This window comes from Coregonus lavaretus, assembly GCF_964263955.1.
Source record: "Coregonus lavaretus genome assembly, chromosome: 3".
NCBI lineage: Eukaryota > Metazoa > Chordata > Actinopteri > Salmoniformes > Salmonidae > Coregonus > Coregonus lavaretus.
In genome coordinates, this window is record NC_139990.1 from 22,916,464 (window position 1) to 22,935,560 (window position 19,097).

The 19,097-nt window shown below is 41.1% G+C and overlaps 1 protein-coding gene across 1 annotated transcript in view; it reads right to left on the reverse strand.

Annotated features, from left to right (window-relative positions):
* The window catches only part of LOC311126290 (alpha-2,8-sialyltransferase 8E-like), a gene marked incomplete at both ends in the record, with an annotated part of 41,460 nt that overhangs the window by 14,390 nt on the left and 7,973 nt on the right, over positions 1-19,097 (reverse strand). Inside the window, 5 exons of the mRNA XM_084158502.1 lie at positions 15,197-15,283; positions 16,973-17,085; positions 17,187-17,331; positions 17,425-17,511; positions 18,024-18,107. Coding sequence (XP_084014628.1) covers positions 15,197-15,283; positions 16,973-17,085; positions 17,187-17,331; positions 17,425-17,511; positions 18,024-18,107 — 516 coding nt within the window. The remainder of the gene's footprint in view (positions 1-15,196; positions 15,284-16,972; positions 17,086-17,186; positions 17,332-17,424; positions 17,512-18,023; positions 18,108-19,097) is intronic.

Sequence of the window (19,097 nt, forward strand, 5' to 3'; positions counted from 1 at the left end):
CAACTGGTGTCCCCCAGGGCTTGGTTCTAGGCCCTCTCCTCTTCTCTCTATACATCAAGTCACTCGGCTCCGTCATATCCTTACATGGTCTCTCCTATCATTGGTATGTGGATGACACTCAACTACTTTTTTCCTTCCCCCCTTCTGACACCCAGGTGGCGACACATGTCTCTGTGTTCCTGGAAGATATCTCAGCTTGGATGTTGGCCCACCACCTGAAGCTCAACCTCGACAAGACAGAGCTGCTCTTCCTCCCGGGGAAGGCCTGCCCGCTTCAAGACCTCTCCATCATGGTTGACAACTCCACAGTGATCCTAGACAACACCCTGTTGTTCTCTGCAAACATCAAAGAAGTCACTCGCACCTGCAGGTTCATGCTCTACAATATCCGTAGAGTACGACCCTACCTCACACTGGAAGCGGCACAGGTCCTAATCCAGGCTCTTGTCATCTCCTGTTTAGATTACTGCAACTCGCTTTTGGCTGGGCTCCCTGCTTGTGCCATCAAACCCCAGCAACTCATCCAGAATGCCACAGCCCGCCTAGTGTTCAACCTTCCCAAGGTCTCCCATATCATCCCGCACCTCCGCACACTCTGCTGGCTTCCAGTCGAAGCTCGCATCATTACAAGACCATGGTACTTGCCTACGGCGCAGCAAGAGGAACTGCCCGTCCCTACCTTCAAGCTATGCTCAAACCCTACACCTTAACCTAAGCACTCCGTTGACTCTTTAACCCCCTACTAGCACTGAATTTGCTAATAGCTACTCTATTGAGGAAAAATGTATTTACCATGACTGAGATATGTGACCGACCGCCTTGATTTGGTCTTATGTTACAAAATTTGAAATTGTGTTTTTTACATTGGATAAAAGCAGAGACAAAGAGCTACAAAATGGTATATCATACACTGCATTCAAGGTAACAATAGGAAAGTATACTTGATGCATGCAATATACCAAAAAAATATACCAAACAACAGGCCAGCTGACCAGAGTAGGCGCGTAAACAAGATGGCGTATTGAATAGAAATCGGTACAAAACACCTCAAGATAAAAACATAATATTCAAAATCAGTAAGTTAGACTAAATATTAGCATTTCATATATTCGCAGTTAATATAATTCAATCTGGATAATAACAGAAATAAGATCATAAGGCTAGAGAAATATATCGACAAATATTACTACAACAAGCAACACCCAAACATGACTGAAGACAAGCGTGGAGAGCCGATCCCCAAAAGAAAACGCGACTCATCGACAGATACAGATGATATATGCTTTTCACCACTAGGTATGGTAAGTGTGGAAAGCGACCTGTTGAAGTCGATAAATGACAAATTGGGCATATTAGAACTGGTCAGTAAAGACGTAAAAGAGTTGAAAGCGAGTCTTCAAATGAGTGACGAAAAAGCTTTGGTAATGGAGAAAGAAACCAAAGAAATAAAAGTGACAGTCTCTAAAATGGAAACGGACGTTAGGGAATTAAAAAAGGAGAACAATCTTCTGAGAGAAGCCTTACTAGACATCCAAACTAGATCGATGAGGGAAAATCTAGTACTTACGGGTATTCAGGAAAAGGAGGGAGAAATAACAGAGAATATTATGAAGGACTTCCTGCATACAGCGCTGCAAATCCCACTCGAGGCTGTCGATAAAATCCAACTCGAACGTGTACATCGTTTCGGAAAAAGAGGACAGAAATATGAGCGCCCAATCGTTGCCAAATTTGCTTTTTTTAAGGACAAAGCTATGGTGAAAAGCCTGGGAAGGAGACTTGCTGGCACGAAAATAGGCATGAATGATCAGTTCCCGAAGGAGATTGTAGAAAGGCGCAAAGTTCTGTATCCAATCTTCAAGGAAAACAGATTAAAAGGGAAACGTGTTGCACTAGTGGTGGATAAATTATATATTGACAACCAAATGTTCAGAGACACAAAGACTACTCCATGGCTATTCTAAAAGTTGTAATGGAGGAGTCAAATATTGGAGCACCTGATACTAGCAATGATAGGGATTGTAATATTAAATAACATTTATAGTAAGTATAGTATTTTATAAATGGATAAAACGATATAACAAGCAGAATAATACATCTTTATATACAAATAATTAGAACATGGCTTTTTTGGCGGGAGGTTGTTGTTTTGGCGGATGGTTGTTGTGGTTGGTCCTGTGTTCTCTCTGGCGTCCTTTCCCCCTTGCAGCAGATGTGGATGCGGGTGCGTTTGCACGCTCGGCCCATTTCTTCCGCAGTCAACCATGTGGTGTGCATTTTTGTGTTTGAAAAGGTACGGCGTTAAGTGAGTGAGAGGGGAAATAGTTGCATATCCCAGAGCCGACCGGGGGTCTATGAACAGGGGTAGTGAGAGAGAGAGCTTTCAATGTTGTGTAGATGAGGGATATACATTTTTAAATATAGTAAACATCTAATCTAATTATTCATTGTCCTATCATGATGGAAAGATCCCTAACCCTATAACCTGGACACCCACCTGAGCGACCCATACACCAAAGAGAAGTTCCCATCTATTTTATGGACCTGCTGTGAATATGCAGCCTAAATAGAGAAATAAATGCGGTCAGAGACCTACTTGAGCAGCACCGCCCCCTCAAGATTCTGAGCCTGCCTGGCAGGGTTGGTCCTACAAAGCCAGAGCCCCCTGATGGGAGAGCATAATATACAAGGAAATTCTCAAAGCTGCTAATGAGAACCTTGACGACCTTTTACCTAGCCGGTGGGGATTCCGGTGGGGTACTCCCACCCAGGTAGTGGCAGTGCTGGCAACACTGGCTGCAGTAACCCATGGGGAGGGGGTCACACTCGGACAATCAGAGAGGGGGTTTATCATTGTGGCCCAGGTGGCACAAAATAATCAAAGGTCTGACCGCATGGAGATGCTTGGGAAAATGGTTACAACAGAGGATCAGAGTGTTTGTGTCTCAGGTGAAGAGGGTGGATCTGATCTCCATCACCTAGGACTTGACATAGATTAAGTAGATTAATCAAATCTCACATTGTTGTCAATTTCTGCTCATTCTGCATGCTTTATCAATCAGCTGTAACTGTATGTGCACTCGTAGATCAAGTTATTTCTCGGGTTGGGCTCTGGGATATAACAGCCGTTGAGTATTGGATTTTATGGTGGATTGTGGAGGAGGGGGGTTGAGTGTGTTGGAGTATGTGAGTATGTGCGTGTGTGCTGGTCTGGCATCTGTTGTGGGGGGGGTGGGGATGTTGGGGGGGGGGGTATGGGATGGACCGCGGGAATTATTTGCTAGGATAATAATTGCTTGTCAATGAATTAAATGTAATACAATGGCAATCCTGGTTATATGTTAGAATCCTATGCGTGAACTGCCGACATTATTACGCATATTAATTGATAATGATGGAAAATAGGATATGCATAATAAAATAAATAAATAATAGTTATATAGATATATATATATAGAGGTGAAAGCATTGGAAATGCTTTTGGCGGTTAACCTGCTTCTGTTTTGTGGGTGGCACTGTGTGCTGTTTTCGATGGATGGGTCCTGGCCTCTCAGGGCCTTAGGGATACGGAGGGACGTGGGGGGGATGCTGATCACTGGGATGACGGCTCAACTTGGGATGGGGAGGGGCTTTAGCGGGGGAATTAGTGGAGAACAATTGAAGGGTTACTCCGTAGCAATGCAAATATCACGGTACAGCTATATGGACACTCAATCATTACGCTATTTTTTATTGGTAAATTTACAAACATATATAATGATAAATAGACTTGAAACTTGTATCTCATTATGGTGTATGGTGAAATAAGTATAGCCAGTTATAATTGTAATGGCTTAGCTGATAATAACAAAAGAAGAACAATATTTACATGGCTCAAAGAGAAGGAATATAATATCTATTGTATACAGGAAACTCATTCAACAATTCGAGATGAAGTAGCGTGGAAAAAAGAATGGGGGGGGGAAATATACTTCTCCCATGGGCAAAGAAATTCAAAAGGGGTGATGATATTAATTAATAGTAATTTCGATCCGAATGTGCAAATTGTCCAAATAGATACGCAAGGTAGATGGATTATTTTAAATATGGTATTGGACAATAAACAGATATGGCTCATTAACCTTTACGGACCAAATAATGATGATCCACAATTCTTTGACAATATATATAATAAATTATCAAGCCTGCAAGCAACTCAAGACAATATTATTATGGTGGGGGATTATAATACTGTTTTAAATAGCTCAATGGACCGAAAAGGAAATCACACCACAAACAATCACCCACATGCTCTTAAGGAAATTGTGAATGTCATGGATACATTAGAACTAGTAGATATATGGAGGCTTAAATATGCTGATCTAGTGAGATATACATGGCGGAGACTGAATCAAGCTAGTCGTCTTGACTTCTTTCTTATCTCATTCTCGTTGGCACCAAAAGTAAAAAAAAGTGTTGATAGGGGACAGAATGCGGTCGGACCATCATATAATAGGCATATACATTACTCTGACTGAATTTCCACGTGGGCGAGGATATTGGAAATTTAATCAAAGCCTATTAGATGATAATTTATTTATAATTAGAACAAAGGAATTTATAACTGACTTTTTCCAACATAACTTAGGTACAGCGAATCCCCTTATTGTATGGGACACCTTTAAATGTGCCTTTAGAGGCCATGCAATTCAGTACTCATCTCGAAAACAAAAGCAATTTAGGTCAAAAGAGTTTATACTAAGAAAGGAAATAGAAAGTCTAACAGAACAGATAGATGGCAATAAAAACTGTAACATAGAGGCTCAGAATAAATTAGAGGAAAAACAAAAAGAAATGGAAAAACTTATTCAAGAAAGATCAAGTGTAATATATTATAAAAATAAAGCAAACTGGATGGAATATGGGGAAAAATGCACAAAATTCTTTTTTAATCTTCAACATAGGAATGCTACCAAAAAGAACTTAATGAAACTGGTTACAATTGACGGAGTCACCCATAATTCACCTAATGATATTTTGAAGGAAGAAACAAAGTATTTTAAGCATATGTTTTCTTTTCAGTCGCCTCCATCTCCTCTAACTGAAGCTAATTGTAGAGATTTTTTTCCTATTGATAATGTCAAATTAACAGCCACACAGAAAGACTCATGTGAAGGTGAAATTACAGAGGAGGAACTTCTGGATGCAATTAAAGACTTTAAGTCCGGGAAAACTCCAGGGTTGGATGGCATACCAATCGAGGTATACCAAACCTTTTTTGAAATACTAAGAGGACCGTTATTAGCATGTTTTAACCACTCCTATGTAAATGGTAGATTATCTGACACTCAAGAAGAAGGTCTGATCTCATTATTACTGAAACAGGATACAAGTGGAAAATATAAAGATCCAGTCCATTTACAAAATTGGAGGCCCCTTACACTTCAGTGTTGTGATGCAAAAATCCTAGCAAAATGTATAGCGCATAGAATTAAAAAGGTATTGTCGGATATTATTCATTCTAATCAGACAGGTTTTTTACATGGAAGATACATTGGAGACAATATAAGGCAAGTATTGGAAACAATAGAACACTATGGAAAATATGGGAAACCAGGCCTGCTATTCATAGCAGACTTCGAAAAGGCATTTGATAAAGTTCGACTGGAATTCATATATAAATGCCTGGAGCATTTCAATTTTGGAGAATCTCTTATAAAATGGGTCAAAATCATGTATAGTAACCCTAGGTGTAAAATAGTAAATAATGGCTATTTCTCAGAAAGTTTCAAACTGTCAAGAGGAGTGAAACAAGGTTGTCCACTATCGGCATATCTATTTATTGTGGCCATCGAGATGTTAGCTATTAAAATCAGATCCAATAATAATATCAGAGGATTAGAAATACAGGGCTTAAAAACAAAGGTGTCATTGTACGCAGATGATTCATGTTTTCTTTTAGATCCACAACTAGAATCCCTCCACAGCCTCATAGAGGATCTAGATACATTTTCTAACCTCTCTGGATTAAAACCAAATTATGACAAATGTACTATATTACGTATTGGATCACTAAAAAATACAATTTTTACATTACCATGTAGTTTACCAATAAAATGGTCTGATGGTGATGTGGATATACTTGGAATACATATCCCAAAGGAAATAAATGATCTCACTTCAATAAATTTTAATAGAAAGTTAGCAAAAATAGATAAGATCTTACTACCATGGAAAGGAAAATACCTGTCAATTTGTGGAAAAATCACCCTGATTAACTCTTTAGTATTATCCCAGTTTACCTATTTGCTTATGGTCTTGCCTACGCCTAGCAAACAGTTTTTTAAATTATATGAGAAAAAAATATTCAATTTTATTTGGAACGGCAAGCCAGACAAAATTAAAAGAGCATATTTATATAATGAATATGAATTCGGAGGACAGAAATTATTAAATATTAAAGCATTAGACCTATCACTAAAATCTTCAGTCATCCAAAAGTTATACTTAAATCCGAACTGGTTCTCAAGCAAATTAGTAAGATTGTCTCACCCACTGTTCAAGAAAGGCCTTTTTCCCTTTATTCAGATTACAACCTCTCACTTTCAGTTATTTGAAAAGGAAATAATCTCCCAAATGTCACTATTTCTAAAACAAGCCATAGAAAGTTGGTTACAATTTCAATTTAATCCTCCAGAAACGACAGAACAAATAATGCAACAAATATTGTGGTTAAATTCAAATATACTAATTGACAAAAAACCTATATTTATTGACAGAATGTTTAAAAAAAGGTATAATCTTCGTAAATGATATCATCGGTAGGACTGGTGGAGTTATGTCGCACATGCAGCTAATAAAAACATATGGAAATGTCTGCTCTACCCAAAATTACAACCAAATAATTGCAGCCTTACCGCAAAAGTGGAAGAGGAAAGTTGAAGGGGGAGAAAGTAAGGAACTTGTCTGTCGGCCTTGCATTAAAGAACATAATTGGTTAAGGAAAACTGTGATAAATAAAAAAGTATATCAGTTTCACTTAAGGACCAAAGGATTGACAGCAGTCCCATATAGATTGCAAAATAGTTGGGAAGAGATCTTTGACGTACCGATCCCATGGCATAGTGTTTATGAAAAAAAAAAAAAAAAAAAAAAAAAAAGAATAGGAAAGTAATTATGCTTAGAAATGTTATAAATTTGTAATCTCACTTTTGAGAAAATGGCCTTTGAATGTTTTAGGTACATACTGAAGAGCTCTTCTTTGTCAAAACCCATTCAGCATTGTTCACACCCTCTTAAGCTTTAGCCCCACCATCTCATTTCGCTCTCGGAGTGCTCAGAGCGCACACTTGACGCTCTGGCTGATGAGTAGGGTTGATCCGAGCGTTCTGACCTCACATCCGCGGTCAAGCACCCAAGCTAAATTTAGCTAGCTTGCTAGCTACTTCCAGACACAAAATTGGGATTATGGTTCATTGTTTACGTCTGGATAACATGAAAACAGCCTAACCAGCACCCCACTGACCATTTTACTCACCCTAGCAGAGCTGGTTAGGCTGTTTTCATGTATTCAGAGCGTTGGTGACTGTAACTGTGCTTCTGACAACAATTTAATGACGCTTTTTTGCCGATGTTTACTGACACAGGCCATATCCAACGTGTGTCATGTGTTCGTAAATTAAATTAATCAGTTATTCTGCGCTCTGGCATACTCAGACTGAATTTACGAATGCACCAAAATGGTTACTTGCATAGTGGAGTCTTTTGTTAAGACACATAGCTAGCTAGCAAGGTAAACAATGAACCAAGCTAGGTAAACAACGTGTCAAATCATACATGTAACGTTAGCTAGCAAGCCAGCCAGCTAACGTTAGCTAGCTAGCTAAACAATGAACCATAATCCCAACTCATGACGTTACTACCCTGCATGAATCTGCAGGTAGCTAACCACCCAGGTTCAATGTTATAATAATATCTGAAAATGTAGCTAGCTAGACTATTTTACCCGCATACATCATGCATGATGGACGTGACTCCCTGTCACAGATTCCATGGTTGCCCTTAGTTTGAAGATGTAATCTGGAGACAGGTGTTTTCTCCATCTCGTTAGCTACCATACTCTAATTCCACTGATTTCAAAACTCGATCCTCCAGAAAGTGGAGAGCAACACTTATGCAGCTGCACTACACAATACATTTTTTAAAAAGCCGCGTTAGACAGGATTACCTAAACATACTGACCAGCTCAAATGGCAGACCAATCCGAACTCCTCTCTCGGCATGTCCAGCCCACTCATTATCTCAGCCAATCATGGCTAGTGGGATGGTTGCTGTGTTTTTCTGTAGCTTAACCAGCTAGGCTCGTAATTGAACAATTTTATTCGTATTTACAGATGGCATACAAGTTTGTTATTAAGGCACAAGAAAGTTCACATGTTCCAGAAGGCATTTCTGCCAAAAAACGCATTATGATTTTTTAAAAAAAGTTTACGTTCAAATGGCTCTGCTGTGAAGAAGTGACCCACAACATACGCCTAGTTTCCTGAAACTAGTCACATATGTGGTTGTCCCACCTAGCTATCTTAAGATGAATGCACTAACTGTAAGTCACTCTGGATAAGAACGTCTGCTAAATGACTAAAATGTCAAATGTAAAACAGTTGAACACTTTCCACAATTACACTGTACTTTATTCTTCATTTGGATCCCAATTACAAAAAATATTCAATTTGGTGACATCTTTAAGTCGTTTTTTGTGATTTTGTTTCGGTGGTCTGGGTGATAGCTTTGAAGATGGCGCTGTAGTGGATAGCTGCCGTCTTACGGGCTCCTGACCAATTCTGCTATTTTGTGTGTTTCTTTACGCTGATCTAACTTTTGTTGTACATTATGTCTCCGCTATCATTTCCTATGAACGAAAACTGAACATCAGAACAGCAATCACTAACCTCGATTCGGATTAAGATTTCTACTTCAACGTGTCGGCAGCTCTGGATGTTCTCCTCGGACCAGGCCCTGATCATCGGCGAACATGCAGACCGCTATTTTCTTCTATTTTTTGTTGGCAAACGTGCAGTCAGTGGAGAACGAACTTGATGAGCTCCATTCGAGACTATCCTATCAACGGGACCTGATAAATGGTAAAGTCCTATGTTTTTCTGAGTCGTGTCTGAACGAGGACATGAATATACAACTCGCTGGTATTTCTATGCATCATCAAGACTGGACGGCAGACAAGAGGGGGAGAGTGTGTTTCTTTGTTAACAACAGCTTGTGCGTGAACTCTAATGTTAAGGAAGTCTCAAGGTTTTGCTCACCTGAGTTAGAATACCTCATGATAAGGATGTTGCCCCATAGCACTCACATCTGTAGCCATGAAATGCTTTGAAAGACTGGTCATGTCTCACATCAACACCATCATCCCAGACACCCTGGACCCACTCCAATTCGCATACCACCCCAACAGATCCACAGATGACAAAATCTCAATTGCACTTCACACTGTACTCACCCACCTGGACAAAAGGAATACCTGTCTAAGAATGCTGTTCATTGACTACATCTCAGCATTCAACACCATAGACCCCTCCAAGCTCATCACCAAGCTCAGGACCCTGGGACAATAACAAATTGGAATTCGTAACATATCATAGGTTTAGCAAATTCATGCATATTGTACATTTTGCAAATTCGTAACATATTGCACAAATTGCTATTTGTACAATATGTTACGAATTGCAATTTGTACAATATGTTACGAATTTTCAAAATGTTATGAATTCTAATTGTTGTTGCTATCATTAGCTAGGTGGCTAACGCTAACGTTAGCTAGCTCTAGGGGTTAAGGTTAGGAGTTACGTTAAAGGGTTAAGGTTAGGGGAAGATTTATTTATTTGTATACATTTTTTTAATAAAATCACGTTTGGCAGCGATGACATCAAATCACATTTTATTGGTCACATACACATATTTAGCAGATGTTATTGCGGGTGTAGCGAAATGCTTGTGTTCCTTGCTCCAACAGTGCAGTAGTATCTAACAATTCACAACAATACACACAATCTAAAAGTAAAAGAATGAAATTAAGAAATATATAAATATTAGGACGTGCAATCTCAGTGGCATTGATGAGAATACAGTAAAATACAGTATATACATATGAAATGAGTAAAACAGTATGTAAACATTATTAAAGTGACCAGTAATTCCATGTCTATGTACATAGGGCAGCAGCCTGTAAGGTGCAGGGTTGAGTAACCGGGTGGTAGCCGGCTAGTGACAGTGACTAAGTTCAGGGCAGGGTACTGGGTGGAGGCCGGCTATTGATGGCTATTTAACAGTCTGATGGACTTGAGATAGAAGCTGTTTTTCAGTCTCTCGGTCCCAGCTTTGATGCACCTTTACTGACCTCGTCTTCTGGTTGATAGCAGGGTGAACAGGCTGTGGCTTGGGTGGTTGATGTCCTTGATTATCTTTTTGGCCTTCCTGTGATATCAGGTGCTGTAGGTGTCCTGGAGGGCAGGCAGTCCACCTCCGGTGATGCGTTGGGCAGACCGCACCAACCTCTAGAAAGCCCTGCAGTTACGGGCGGTGCAGTTGCCGTAACAGGCGGTGATACAGCCCGACAGGATGCTCTCAATGGTGCATCTGTAAATGTTTGAGGGTCTACCGCTGTTGCGCCTTCAGCACTCTGTCTGTTTGGGTGGACCATTTCAGATTGCTTTACCACTTCTCCACTGCTGTCCCGTTGATGTGGATGGGGTCGTGTTCCTTTGTTTTGTTGACGTTGAGGGAGAGGTTATTTTCCTGGCACCATTCCGCCAGGGCCCTCACCTCCTCCCTGTAGGCTCTCTCGTTATTGTTGGTAATCAGGCCTACCACTGTTGTGTCGTCCGCAAACTTCTTGATTGAGTTGGAGGCATGCATGGCCACGCAGTCATGGGTGAACAGGGAGTACAGGAGCAGGCACCCTTGTGGGGCCCCTGTGTTGAGGATCAGCATAGTGAAGGTGTTGTTTCCTACCTTCAGCACCTGAGGGTGGCACGTCAGGAAGTCCAGGACCCAGTTGCACAGGGCGGGGTTCAGACCCAGGACCCCAAGCTTAATGATGAGATTGGAGGGTAATATGGTGATGAAGGCTGAGCTGTAGTCGATGAACAGCATTCTTACATAGGTATTCCTCTTGTCCAGATGGGATAGGGCAGTGTGCAGTGCAATGGCAATTGAATCATCTGGAGATCTGTTGGGGCGGTATGCAAATTGAAGTGTAGGGTGTTAGGTAAGGTGGTGGTGATATGATCCTTAACTAGCCTCTCAAAGCACTTCATGATGACAGAAGTGAGGGCTACGGGGTGATAGTCATTTAGTTCAGTTACCTTTGCTTTCTTGGGTCCAGGAACAATGGTGGACATCTTGAAACAAGTGGGGACAGCAGACTGGGATAGAGAGAGATTGAATATGTCCGTAAACACTCCAGCCAGCTGGTCTGCGCATGTTCTGAGGACGCAGCTAGGGATGCCGTCTGGGCCAGCAGCCTTGCGAGGATTAACCCGCTTAAACGTCTTACTCACGTCGGCCACGGAATACGAGAGCCCACAGTCCTTCGGAGCGGGCCGTGTCGGTGGCATTGTGTTATCCTCAAAGCGGGCAAAAAAGGTGTTTAGCTTGTCCGGGAGCAAGACGTCAGTGTCCGCGACGTGGCTGGTTTTCCCTTTGTAATCCGTGATTTTCTGGAGTCCCTGCCACATACGTCTCGTGTCTGAGCCCTTGAATTGCGACTTCACTTTGTCTCTGTACTGACGTTTTGCCTGTTTGATTGCCTTACGGAGGGCATAACTGCACTGTTTGTATTCAACCATATGCCCAGTCCCCTTGCCATGGTTAAATGTGGTGATTCGCACTTTCAGTTTTTGTGCGAATGCTGCCATCTATCCACGTTTTTTGATTTGAGTAGGTTTTAATAGTCACAGTGGGAACAACATCTCCTATACACATCCTGAAGAACTCAGTCACCGTGTCAGTGTATACGTCAATGTTATTCTAAGAGGTAACCCGGAACATCTGCATGATCAAAAAAATCTTGAAGAATGGATTCCAATTGGTCAGACCAGCATTGAATAGACCTTAGCACGGGTACATCCTGTTTGAGTTTCTGCCTATAGGAAGGGAGAAGCAGAATGGAGTTGTGGTCTGATTTGCCGAAGGGAGGGTGGGGGGGGGGGCCTTGTAGCCATCCCGGAAGGGAGAGTAACAATGGTCGAGAGTTTTTGAAGCGCGAGTACTACAGGCAATGTGTTAATAGAACATCGGTAGCGTTTTCCTCAAATTTGCTTTGTTAAAGTCCCCAGCTACAATAAATGCGGCCTCAGGATATGTGGTTTCCAGTTTGCATTAAGTCCAGTGTAGTATTTGACTATTTTCCCAGAACCCTTACCATGGTGAAATGCGGTGGTTTGCACTTTCAGTTTTGCGCGAATACTGTCATCTATCCACGGTTTCTGGTTAGGGTGGGTTTTAATAGTCACAGTGGGCACAACATCACCTATACACTTCCTGATAAACTCAGTCACTGTTTCAGTGTATTCGTCTAAATTATTTTCGCAAGCTACCTGGAACATATCCCAGTCCCCGTGATCAAAACAATCTTGAAGCATGGATTCCGATTGGTCAGACCAGCGTTGAATAGTCCTTAGCACGGGTACTTCCTGTTTGAGTTTCTGTCTATAGGAAGGGAGGAGCAAAATGGAGTCGTGGTCAGATTTGCCGAAAGGAGGGCGGGGGAGGGCCTTATAACCATCCCGGAAGTTCGAATAGCAATGGTCGAGGATTTTAGCAGCGCGAGTACAGTGAAGTTCTTTGAGGGCCGTCGTGGTATCGGCTTGAGGGGGGATAAAATGACAAAAATGTAAAATGGATATACACGGCCGTGACTATAACCGAAGAAAATTATCTTGGGAGATAATACGGTCAGCATTTGATTGTGAGGTATTCTAGGTCGGGTGAACAAAAGGACTTGAGTTCCTGTATGTTACTACAATTACACCATGAGTCGTTAATCATGAAACACACACCTCCGCCCTTCTGCTTCCCGGAGAGATATTTATTCCTGTCTGTGCGATGAACTGAGAACCCATCTGGCTGGACCAATTTCTAAAGAATATCCCCAAAGAGCCATGTTTCCGTGAAACAAAGTATGTTACAGGCCTTGATGTCTCTCTGGAAAGAAATCCTTGCCCGGAGCTCGTTGACCTTGTTAACTAGAGACTGAACATTAGCGAGTAGTATACTTGGAAATGGTGGGTGGTGTGCGCGCCTCCTAAGTCGAACCAGCAGGCCGCTCTGAGTGCCTCTCCTCCACCGGTGATGTTTTGGGTCAGCCGCTGGAATCAGTTCAATTGCCCTGGGGAGAGCAAACAAAGGATCTGCTTCGGGAAAGTCGTATTCCTGGTCGTAATGCTGGTGAGTTACCGCCGCTCTGATATCCAAGAGTTTTTCCCGGCTGTATGTAATGATACAAAACACTTTCTGAGCTAATAATGTACAAAATAATGCATAAAAAAAACAAAATACCGCAAAGTTTCCTAAGAGCTAGTCGCGAGGCCGCCAGGAAGTCCAGGACCCAGTTGCACAGGGCGGGGTTCAGACCCAGGATACTGTAACAAAGGATCCGATTCGGGAAAGTCATATTTCTGGTCGGAATGCTGGTGAGTTACCGCCGCTCTGATATTAAAAAGTTATTTCCGGCTGTATGTAATAACACAAAAAAACGTTCTGGGCTAATAATGTAAGACATAACACAAAATTATGCTAAATACATCAAGTTGCTTAGGAGCTAGAAGCAGAGATTCCATATCTGTCTGCGCCATCTTACAGTGAGCAGTGAGTCTTTCTGGGTAAGTCTCTAAGAGCTTTGCACAACTGGATTGTACAATATTTGCCAATTATTCTTTTTAATTCTTCAAGCTCTGTAAAATTGGTTGTTGATCATTACTAGATAGCCATTTTCAAGTCGTACCATAGATTTTCAAGCCGATTTAAGTCAAAACTGTAACTAGGCCACTCAAGAACATTCAATGTCGTCTTGGTATGCAACTAAATATATTTGGCCTTGTGTTTTAGATAATTATCCTGCTGAAAGGTGAATTTGTCTCCCAGTGTCTGTTGGAAAGCAGACTGAACCAAGTTTTCCTCTAGGATTTTGCCTATTCTTAACTCCATTCGTTAATTTTTTTTCCTGAAAAACTCTCCAGTCCTTAACGATTACAAACATACCCATCCAAAGTGTAATTAAAATCTGAATCATGCTCAAAGAGATATTCAATATCTGTTTTTTTATTTTTACCCATCTACCAATAGGTGCCCTATTGCACACAGAGTCCATGCAACTTATTATGTGACTTGTTAAGCACATTTCTGCTCCTGAACTTATTTAGGCTTGCCATAACAAAGAGGTTGAATACTTATTGACTGAAGACATTTCAGCTTTTCATTTTTTATCAATTTGTAAACATTTCGAAAAACATAACTCCACTTTGACATTATGGGGTATTCTGTGTAGGCCAGTGACAAACAAAATCTCAATTCAATCCATTTTAAATTCAGGCTGTAACACAACTAAATTAGGAAAAGTAAATGAATGTGAAACAAACCAATGCCTGGTGCAGTCTGCTAGCTAACAAGCTAGCTAGCTGCTAACGTGGCTTGAAAACACAAATAATCCATAGTATGTAACACTCGCATACATATTTACAACTAAAAAGCAAACGCGACACATCACTTTATCTAGCTAGCAAGATAGCTAGTTACATTAACTACTGTATGTCTTACCTTTTAAGCAGATCGGTTTTGAATCCCTTAGCTAGCTAGCTGTCTCCAATTTGTGAACGCAAATACAACTTTTACTCTTGACACTCATCTTGGCCCAGGCTCTATCGTTTACCCTTTTTGCCTATTGGCTCTCCAACGTTCCCTGTTTCTTTAGGTTAGTATTTTACCATTGGTGTGAGTTACTTTTAAGCATATGCTTTGGTTTTTCAACGCCAAACCCACCACTGGTGTGCGTGGCCAAAGAGCTCTATTTTCATGTAATCTAACCATAGCACTGACTGATGTTTGATAAATGGCATTGGCACTAGGATTGGAACCGGTGCTTCGGTCAGATTACATGAAAATAGAGCTCTTTGACTGTATCTGATCATGTGTATTGATAAGTATATACCCTTTAATGATCTGGGAAGGGTTGGCTGTTATGAGGTCTGTCTTCACTCCCACGTCACAACTCTTGTTGATAGGAGCCAGGTTAAACCTAACAACAATAACAATCACACATCATTACAAACAACTACGATCACACAAGATTAGAAACAACAATCTAAACAACAACATTCACAGAACATTAAATCAATATTCATACAACATGACATCAACATTCACACAACATTCACATTACATTACTTCAACAATACACGACATAACAACATTCACACAACATTACAAATAATAACTGAAAAGAGCACCATGTACAAACTGGTGATGGACTCAGAAAGAGGTACTGGTTTCGATAGGAAAAAATTAAATTCATACAACATTCAAAAACATTATAAACAACAATATTCACACAACATACAGTTGAAGTCGGAAGTTTACATACACTAAGGTTGGAGTCATTAAAACTTGTTTTTCAACCACTCCACAAATGTATTGTTAACAAACTATATTTTTGGCAAGTCGGTTAGGACATCTACTTTGAATGATGCCACAAGTAATTTTTCCAACAATTGTTTACTGACAGATTATTTCACTTATAATTCACTGTATCACAATTCCAGTGGGTCAGAAGTTTACGTACACTAAGATGACTGTGCCTTTAAACAGCTTTGAAAATTCCAGAAAATTATGTCATGGCTTTAGAAGCTTCTGATAGGCTAATTGACATAATTTGAGTCAATTGGAGGTGTACCTGTGGATGTATTTCAAGGCCTACCTTCAAACTCAGTGCCTCTTTGCTTGACATCATGGGAAAATCAAAAGAAATCAGCCAAGACCTCAGAAAGAAATTGTAGTCCTCCACAAGTCTGGTTCATCCTTGGGAGCAATTTCCAAACGCCTAAAGGTACCACGTTCATCTGTACAAACAATAGTACGCAAGTATAAACACCATGGGACCACGCAGCCGTCATACCGCTCAGGAAGGAGACGCGTTCTGCTTTGCTGCAGGAGGGACTGGTGCACTTCACAAAATAGATGGCATCATGAGGAAGAGAAATTATGTGGATATATTGAAGCAACATCTCAAGACATCAGTCAGGAAGTTAAAGCTTGGTTCGCAAATGGGTCTTCCAAATGGAAAATGACCCCAAGCATACTTCCAAAGTTGTGGCAAAATGGCTTAAGGACAACAAAGTCAAGGTATTGGAGTGGTCATCACAAAGCCCTGACCTCAATCCTATAGAAAATGTGTGTGCAGAACTGAAAAAGCGTGTGCGAGCAAGGAGGCCTTCAAACCTGACTCAGTTACACCAGCTCTGTCAGGAGGAATGGGCCAAAATTCACCCAACTTATTATGGGAAGCTTGTGGAAGGCTACCCGAAACGTTTGACCCAAGTTAAACAAATTAAAGGCAATGCTACCAAATACTAATTAAGTGTATGTAAACTTCTGACCCACTGGGAATGTGATGAAAGAAATAAAAGCTGAAATAAATCAGTCTCTCTACTATTATTCTGACATTTCACATTCTTAAAATAAAGTGGTGATCCTAACTGACCTAAAACAGGGAATTTTTACTAGGATTAAATGTCAGGAATTGTGAAAAACTGAGTTTAAATGTATTTGGCTAAGGTGTATGTAAACTTCCGACTTCAACTGTACACACAACATTCCCAGAATATCCACACAATGTTCACACATGATTATAAACAGCAACAGTCACACATCACATCAATGTTGTACACTACACAACAGCTTGATAGATAGATAATGTTGTTACTTATACCTTATGACATAGTCAGCATTGTCTATTTCCGCTCCACAGCTGCTGTTCTGCAGGATTCCTCCACTTCCCACCACGGCACAACGGCTCAACGAACCTTTCCTCCAGGGTACAGTCTACACACACACACACACACAAGTACCATGCTGGTAAACAATGCTCGTGGGATGAATTTTCGGGGGAAATGAAAGACCTGCGCGCGCGCACACACACACACCTGAGGCAGCATCTCCCATAGTGCTTGGTCCACCTTTCTCTTCCTCCACCTCTCTGCATCATAAGTCAGACTCTGGTTCTGATTGGTGTTCTGTCTGGTCACCATCAGCCTTTCAGATGCGTTACAGCATGACCACAACTCTGTCCTGGGGGGGAAGGACATTACATTTGTTTGAGATAATCGCAAGACTGAGCAAGGTGTGTGTGTGTGTGTGTGTGTGTGTGTGTGTGTGTCTCACCTGTGTAGTTCTCTGTGTGTGAGGTTGAGTCTCCAAGGACAGTCCATCAGCTCTCTCACCTCCTGAGAGAACAATCTAATGTCTACTCTGACACACAAGAAACACACACACACACACCAGCAAGGTCACTCCAGATCCAATGCAATGTTTGATGTTTGTCCAGATCCCCACGACGTCGCTATTACCATCAAGTAGGCTTGCAGCAATGGGGATGGCGGATGCTAATTTTGTAAATATTGTTTATACCCTATCCCAAACCTTAACCCTTAACTTAATGCCTAAACGGAACCGTTAAAACAACCTTTGGACAAACGTGGACAAACAGAGAATACTGAAGTCAGACCGTGTCAAACCGTGAGATCTTGTTACACACACAGACACACACACAACTCATAATGTAAATAGACATATAGATGGAGAACTTGTTGGATCAGGATGGATTGTCTGGTTGATCTGATAAGAACTATATGTACTAGCATGAAACATAGTAAGAGCAAGTCAGGCGAGAGAGAAACTACACCTCTCTCTCTCTCGTTAGATTAGCTGACGTCATGGTGTGAGCTAATGGGGATGCTAATGAAATTCAAAACTCCACCTACTGTTTCATAGTAGTCATGGTCACCAGTTTCTTTTGCAGTCTCCTGCACTGCAAACTCTTCTGGACGGAGTCCAGGAACTCATCTCTGCAAGACACACACGTACGTATGCAAACACACATTTATCAAGACTCCAATGAACGTTCAACCATTTTAGCACCAAAAACCGTCCCAGCACAGAGAGCAAAACACAGTTGCGAACTTATATAATGTATGAGTATTAGTGGAGGCTGGTGGGAGGAGCTATAGGAGGATGGGCTCATTGTAATGGCTGGAATGGAACGGAGTCAAACATGTAGTTTCCATATGTTTGATGTGATACCGATCCATTAATTCCATTCCAGCCATTACAATGAGCTCGTCCTCCTATAGATCCTCCCACCAGGCCTCCACTGGTGAGTATGTTTTTTCGTCAAGAACGCATATTGGAAGAGAGTCCTCTGATGGCTGCTAAACCAAATAATGTTTTATAGAGTCAGAAAACAGGTCACCTGAGAGATCACCTGACTTGGAAGCCATCTTAGTTCAGGAAGTTGTATCAATCTGGCCAAAAAGTTCTGAATCTTGTCATTCTTGATACTTTATCATTGTTAATGGTTACATTGAAAAATTCGAAATAATTTGTTTGTTCATTTTTTTAACAGTTTTTTGATCAACAGAGACCACATACACACACACACACACACACACACACACACACACACACACACACACACACACACACACACACACACACTTTCAATAATTGATTTGAATCCACAAATCACATTACACTCCAGAAGGTTTTAAACATTTCAAAGGTTGTTGTATGCATGGACACTTAAGGATATAGAAAGCAACTTCTACTCCGAACAGCTAGGCTGCCCATAACAGCTGAAACAGAGTAGTATCCAGCCAATTGTTTTGCTTTATCTGGAGGCCATGTACTGTAAGCCTATGTACATGGCCGAGACTGCCAAATGTGACTTGTTTCAGGAACCTAGGCATATGTCGCGCGTCACTATTTCACAATTTTTTTGGCAGAAATGCCTTCTGGAACATGTGAACTTTCATGTGCCTTAATAACAAACTTGTATG